The sequence below is a fragment of the Myotis brandtii genome, unplaced genomic scaffold, assembly GCF_000412655.1.
Source record: "Myotis brandtii unplaced genomic scaffold, ASM41265v1 scaffold618, whole genome shotgun sequence".
NCBI classification, from domain to species: Eukaryota; Metazoa; Chordata; class Mammalia; order Chiroptera; family Vespertilionidae; genus Myotis; species Myotis brandtii.
This window is the reverse complement of record NW_005370354.1, coordinates 1450507-1457982: the sequence shown is the minus strand read 5'-3', so window position 1 is coordinate 1457982 and position 7476 is coordinate 1450507. Positions and strand designations below refer to the sequence as shown.

The 7476-nt window shown below is 45.3% G+C and overlaps 1 protein-coding gene across 1 annotated transcript in view; it reads left to right on the top strand.

The window, feature by feature from the left end:
- The first annotated feature begins 921 nt into the window (after positions 1 to 921).
- The window catches only part of ACER2 (alkaline ceramidase 2), a 24967-nt gene continuing 18412 nt past the window's right edge, over positions 922 to 7476 (top strand). Inside the window, exon 1 of the mRNA XM_005879950.2 lies at positions 922 to 951. Coding sequence (XP_005880012.1) covers positions 937 to 951 — 15 coding nt within the window. The 5' untranslated portion in view covers positions 922 to 936. The remainder of the gene's footprint in view (positions 952 to 7476) is intronic.

The following is a 7476-nucleotide window of genomic DNA, read 5'->3' as shown; positions in this document are numbered from 1 at the left end:
GCAGGAGCCCACCTGCGCCCCTCCCCGCCCGCGCTTCCCAGCTCCCCATCTGTCCCTCTCTCCTGTCCCGGCCGCGCCGGCTGGGCTCCGCTTCCTCCTCTTGTCGTTTCTGCTGACTGTTGTGTGGTGCGGTCCCCATCCGTCCCGGAGCCCGTGCTCCGTGTCGGCCCGTCTCCGAGTTGGACCAGTTGCGGGCGGGGACCCTGTGGGGGCAGCTCCCGCGCGCCCCTGGGATCCCCGCGGCGTGACGCACTTGGGTCGCATTGTGCGGTTTTGCGCCGAACACCTGCTCGGGAGGCCCAGGAACGGGGCGGCGCGCCGGCAGGTCTCCGGAGCGGGGCCCACGCCAGTCGTGCTCACTGGCCCCAACCCGCGTATCCATCAATAGTAGGTCGAGTTACTTTGGGCCAGAATCAAGTTCATTACCACCAGTTCTTATTTCCTCGCCTTAACTTAGTGCCCCGTCTAATGCCAGCTCCAGTTCAACTCCCCCAGGCCTGTGCGCTCTCCCGTTATGAAGTCCGGGGAGGGAAAGGGAAACTTGGGAGCGACTGGGTACATGATTTCTAGGTACGGAAACGTCCCCACTGCAGAAGCCTGTGTGCGTTTAGTCTTTGTGGGAGGGAAAGCTTTGCAACTGGGAGGGAAAGACCTCTTTTCGCTGTGTCCATGGTTCAGGATTCTGGCACCAATTGTAAGCCTTGGCGTGGTCATTTCAGTGGATTGTCTTTTCACTGCTCCAACGGGGAAAACAGGAACTCCTGGTTTAAGGTTCATTGAGAAGTTGAGGCTGTTCTTTAGAATGTTCACCTTCGATTTGCTGGCGAGAACATTGGCATCAGCCAGGTGCTTACTGCCTGGAGGGATCTCTGCTGAGCTGGTCCCTGCCCGCCTAGTCACTGATGAGCACACTGAGCTCTCGAGAAGGGAGCTGTCATGCTCTCATTTCTGGTGAGTCGGGGCCACAGTTCAGAAGCCTGCATTGCACCCTCAGTCCTCTTATTGCTGAAACCCACGGCTGCGGTTGCCCTCTCTCCAAACACTCCTGCTTCTTGTCTGTGCCCAGGTTAGTTCCTCAAGAACACCTAGTCTTCTGCTCTTCGTAGATACAGTTAGTGGAGGAGGCCGCACCTCACCTGTTGTACAACCTTTTTCAGCACACACTATTAGCGTCGGCGGGCGCCCACACCTCTGTGGAGCAGGGCTGGGTGCTTTCAACAGCGGCGACTCGGGTTCTCCAGTTGAAAGCGGAGAATACTAGTAGGGATTTCACCAGAGTTAAAGAAGAAATGACAGCCTGGGAACAGGTTCTCATACTCTCTGCAAAGTCATTATCGGTAGACTCTGAGGCCAGCAGAAAGTCAGGCCTGGTTATTTGGCCAAAAAGTGTATAGCTGCACTGAGCCTGCCTTGAAAAGCCCCAGAGTGCTGGAGAAAGGGGAGAGTTTGTTTGGTGTTCACTTTTACTCTGGTTCCTTTGGAGCAGTTACGTGGTGAGTGCCAAAATCTTTTTTAGAAATCAACTGCTGATCTTTAGCTGCAGCGTCTGTAGCTGATTAGCCCAGCTGGTCTGCCTGACAAACCTTATTCTTTGAAATACTTATAAACCACAAAATTTGCTTCAGCAGTGCGCAGAGCGAAAGGGAAACTTGGGAGCGATTGTCTCAGAGAAGTGGTTGGTCACCAAACTTGGTTGGTCCAAAGAGTTTAGCAAAAACCATAGCTTCTCTGTCCCCGGGCCCTGGTTATCGGCAGTGCTTATACGTCACTGGACAAACCTCTTACTCCTGTGCTGAGGAAGGCAGTGAGCCTTTACTTGGAGATTAACATCTGATTAAATCCTCATAGGAAGGCAGCAGGTCTAGGTATCAGTTATACAAGAAAATAATAATTATCACTAATCTGGAGAAGAAGTTTAAGGAATTGAAGATGTAAAGTCAGAAGCCTGGGAGAGGGATCCAGAAGCTTCTTAGTAAGTCTTTGGGGTAGCACATCACGACTACAACTTAAATTACTGCTGGTTTCCATTCATTGTTCGCTGTGTGCTGAAGCTCTGCTGGGCCACCCTAGGAAGTGGGTGCTATTTTCTATGCCCATTTTATAAAGGAGGAAACTGGGGCCTAGATAGAGTATGCAACTTGCTGAGGTCAAGAAAATGGCAGAGCCCGGCTGGTGTGGCTCAGTGGTTGAGTGTTGACCTATGAACCAGGAGGTCATGGTTCAATTCCTGGTCAAGGCACATGCCTGGGTTGTGGGCTCGATTCCCAGTGGGGGGCGTGCAGGAGGCAGCTGATCAGTGATTCTCTCTCATCATTGATGTTTCTCTCTCTTTTCCTCTCTGAAATCAATAAAAATATACTTTTAAAAAATGGCAGAACTAGCCCTAACCGGTTTGGCTCCGTGGATAGAGCGTCAGCCTGCGGACTGAAGGGTCCCAAGTTCGATTCTGGTCAAGGGTATGTACCTTGGTTGTGGGCACATCCCCAGTAGGAGGTGTGCAGGAGGCAGCTGATCAATGTTTCTTCCTCATGGATGTTTCTAACTCTATTCCTCTCCTTCCTCTATGTAAAAAAAATCAATAAAATATATTTTTGAAAAAATGGCAGAACTAGAGTTAAAATTAGGTTCATCTGACTCTGCTAAGGTACAACTTGTGAAGATACAAGTGCCATTGTAGCACCTTAGATTTATTTATGTGGCATAATACATCTATTTATTATTCAGTTGTTCTTTAACTTAAACTCCTGCTTTGGGACCATTTGATCTGTAGGCCAGTCATGATTCTTGATATGAAAAGAAAAGTTTGTTTCAAGTAGTTTATTGTTTTGGTTGTTGTTTATTATGGTAAAAAATTCAGAGTATTCATGTTATAAAGTGAAAAATACCCCTTCTTCTGTATATTTGTTGTTGTTAATCCTCACCGGAGGATATTTTTTCCATTGATTTTTAGAGAGAGTGGAAGGGAGAGAGGAAGGGTCAGAGAGAAAGACATTGATTGGTTGCTTCCCACACATGACCTGACCAGGGCCAGGGATTGAACCTGCAACCCAAGTACTTACCCTTGACCAGGAATCAAAACTGTGACCCTTTGGTGCACGGGCTGACCTCTAACCACTGAGGAACACTGGCCAGAGCCCTTCTGTATCTTTTTAGACTTTTTCTAGGCATATAAAAAGCACTTGTATTATTTGTGTGAGTATATAAAATATGTATGTATATTGCATACATAACCCAATCTAAGTTTTTTTCAACTCAATTGAGGTACTACTACACAAACTCTTCTGTACCTTGTTTTTTTCACTTCATATGTCTTGGAGATATTATATTAGTTTGAGGTGTACACACCCCAGTGACTAGACATTTATAACTTACTAAGTGATCATCCTGATAAATCTCATCTGACACCATACATTAGAATATTACTAGAACATTATTGAATATTAGATATTGCTATGCTGTATTTTACATCCCCATGACTATTCTGTAACAACCCATTTGAACTTCATCTCTTCACCTTTTTTCACCCACCCCTCCAACCCTCCAACCCCCCTCCCATCTTGCCCCAGATCTTATCATCCTTTGCTTCAGCCAAACCCAGATATCTTCTCTAAGAACACAGCCTTTTGCTTGAGCACATTTTGTACTATTTCTTCTATATACAAGTTTTATTAAATTCAGTTTCTTTTTAAAAATATATATTTTTATTGATTTCAGAAAGGGAGGGAAACAGAGAGAGAGAGAGAAACATCAATGATGAGAGAGAATCATTAATTAGCTGCCTCCTGCACATCCCCCACTGGGGGTCAAGCCTGCAACCCCAGCATGTGCCCTGACTGGGAATTGAACTGTGACCTCCTGGTTCATAGGTCAACACTCAACCTTTGAGTGCACCAGCCAGGTGAATTCAGTGTTTTGTTTTTTTTAAATGTTTTAAGTTTTAAGGCCCCAGTCACACTGAAGAGGAAGACTCCAGACCTAGCTGCTTTGGAGAAGTGGGGAGGGTGTCTTTTAACCACTGGACTTAGCCTTTGGGGACTCTGTTGCTGGGCAGTGACTCAGGGGGACAGAAGGAAATCAACTGGTGCTGAAAAAAGTCTTGAAGCGAAACATATGCATAAAATCAACCCATGAACTGTTACCTCCCTCAATCAGATAAGGAAAGTAGAGTCCTTTTTATATGCCAAAAGCCCACATCCCATTATCTGTAGGGCATAATTATCCATCCATCCATCCATCCATCCATCCATCCATCCATCCATTCATTTACTAGGCAACTACTGTGTGCCTTTACAGATACCAGACCCACAGTCATCTGGGTGGTGAAGGCCATAATAAAAGTGTGTGTAAGTCACCCAGGTGTTAGAGCTCTGCATGGGGTTGGTGTACTGTGGAGGGTGGAGTGGGGGGATTTTGCAAGAAGACTTCTGTGTAGAGTGACCAACTTGTCCTGGTTTGCCAAGGACAAAATTGGACTGTCTTGATTTTAAAAGTGAAAGTTCCATGTCCTGAAAACCCTCCTTAGTCCCAGGCAAACCAGGACAGTTGGTCATCTCAGAGGCTGGAGGGGAGCAATGGGATGGATGGTTAGGAATGTGCATACAATGAAGACACACAGAGAATTTTCTTAGTCAGGGTATTGACCCTTGTCTGCTTATGAACTTGTTGAGAAAAACTCAGAGCTTCTTGCTTTGTCAGTATTTACCCTCCGCTGGGAAGTGCCCATTCACATGCATCAGGATGAGTTTGCAGTGTGTTCATGACATTACTATGGTGCAAATGTTATGTGGGAATTCATAGAATGAGGAAGTTTCTAAGGAAATAATACATTTCAAAATTTTTGCTTTCCTTTCAATTAAAATAATCTGTTCTGCAGGCATTAAATAATCCAGTTCTCCAAAGGATAATCCAACAATAGGCTTTAAAAAATACCTCTTGTCTGAACTATTCTTCAACTTTAGTGACCCCATACGATTTTGAGAGGAAGTTTCATTTCTCAGTAGATATGGAGCCACTGAATCTGTCTTTTAACCACAACTCATTTGCTTTCCGTATTTCTTTGGGAGTTCCTTCCTCTTTTTGTCTTGGGGAGCGTCTCCCTCTAATTTGATCTTTTCCTTTTCATAGACTGACTTGTTTAAAAAGGCCTGGTGGAGGCCAGCAGATGTTGATAGATGGTCTGTGCAGAAGTTAATAATGTGATTTCATATTATTTGGGTGTATCTGTTAAAATGGTGCTTCTAAACTGAGCTCTCTAATACGTGCAATGAAAAAAAAGTGTTTGGAAGTATCATAATGTTACTGCAGGTATAATAAACGACTCATGCTTTCGTGAGTAATGTGTAAATACATTTAAAAGTGATTCGTGTGGACCTTGCTAGTGGTAATATAAATTGGCAGAGCCATTTGGGGGCAGCTTGGCAGCAGTCAGCTGCACTTGGCTGATGCAAGGGAGACTGAGAGAGAGGACTTGGGGCAATAAAGATATAGTGGGGATAAAAAACAAATGTGTTATATTTTCCAACATTGTAGGTGGGGCTGTAAATTGCTGTCCTTCCACTGGGGAATGGCTAAAAAAACCCACAGAAAACCAAAAAAACTCCTGCCAACTGCAGCACTTACCACAAGTGAGGAGATAAATCTATACGAACTAAGATGAAAAAGATTTATAAAGCATGTTGTGAAATGAGAAGAGAAAGTTGCAGCCCTGGCTGGTGTGGCTCAGTGGGTTGAGCTGTTGTTCCAGGCACCAAAAGGTCGCCGGTTTGATTCCTGGTCAGGGCACATGCCTGGGTTAGGGGCTTGATCCCCAGTAGGAGGCATGCAGGAGGCAGCCACTCTCTCTCTCCCTGTCTGCTTCTTGGTAAATGAGTATTGGCCGCATTTCTAGGACTGGAGACTGTATACCTGAAACACCTGACACAATTTATCCATACTCTCCGCCAGGGGCACCAGTAGCTCATAGGGCTCCGACGTGGGATAGAGAAGAAGATCCCCATCAGAGTAGACCACCTAGAAAAAGGTACCCCGTTCTCCAGAATGATGCAGCCCACTAGGGATTTCAGCCTGGGATTTTAACCAAAGGCAGCAGTCCTGCTCCCATCCTGTCCCCGACAAAGGATCTTACCTGTCTTTCCTTGTATTATTTCTCTCCCACCTTGTCTTTCTCCTCTTGCTGAAAATGGCGTCACTCCTAATCTCTCTTGTTCCCAAATGGTGATGGAGGCCTATGTTGGCCACTGGTGTTGCCAATCCTTATCGGTACTATGCCTCAGTTCTGGGGTTTGCTGAAGCATTTTGTATGGTTATGCACCAATGTGATTTTGTGTCTGGAAAAAGCCTTCTACCTTTCCTGGCCCCTTCAGTTCAGTTCAGGCACTCACTCATAGTTCGTTTGAGGTCCCCTCTGTATTGTGTTTTAAAAGCCCCCATGCCCTTGGTTTTTCAGACTTCATCTGCCCCATTCCATCTCTGAAAGTACTCTCCTTAAATCTTTTTGTGTGTACCCCTCCCACCCCATGCCCATTGGGGTTGCTCTTTTAGACTTAGCTGTTGTCTTCAACCTTCTTCACTCTTCTTCTGTATACATAGTCCTATATGAGGAGCCCCTCACTCCACACTTAGAGATGAAATTTAAAAAGCTGAATATTCCTACCACTTCGTACCTTCTAGGATGGTCTTCATAAGGCAAAACAACCCCCAGAAAATAACTGTTGGCAAGGATATGGAAAAATTAGAACCCTTGTGCATTGCTTGTAGGAATGTTAGATGGTTCAGCCACTGTTGAAAAGAGTTTGGTGCTTTCTTAGTAACTTACATGTAAAATTACCTTATTGTCACTGGAAAGGGGCCGGGCTGAGATGGGTCTGCCGCAGCACAGTTACTCTGTCCAGTATGGTGGTCCCTGGCCCCATGTGGCTACTGAGCACGTGAAGTATGGTTGGTCCTGAAGGAGATGTGTGGTCAGTGTGGAATTCACACTGGGCTTCAAAGCTTGGATCTGAACAAAGAGAATGGAAACTATCTTATTAATGATACTTAAATAGTGATTACATGTTGAAATGATAATATTTTAATATTACATTAGATAGAATATATATATATATATAAATTTTTAAAAAATATATATTTTATTGATTTTTTTTACAGAGGCAACCAAGGTACATGCCCCTGACCGGAATCGAACCTGGGACCCTTCACTCTGCAGGCTGACGCTCTATCCACTGAACCAAACCGGTTACGGCGATAGAATATATTTTTTAAAAAGCCAAATGCTGCCCGAACGGCATGGCTCAGCGGTTGAGCATAGACCCAGGAACCAAGAGGTCACTGGTTCAATTCCTGGTCAGGGCATATGCCAGGCTTGTGGAGTCGGTCCCCAGTAGGGGGTGTGCAGGAGGCAGTCGATCAATGATTCTCTCTCATTGTTGTTTCTTGCTCTCCCTCTCCCTTCCTCTCTGATATCAATAAAAATATATA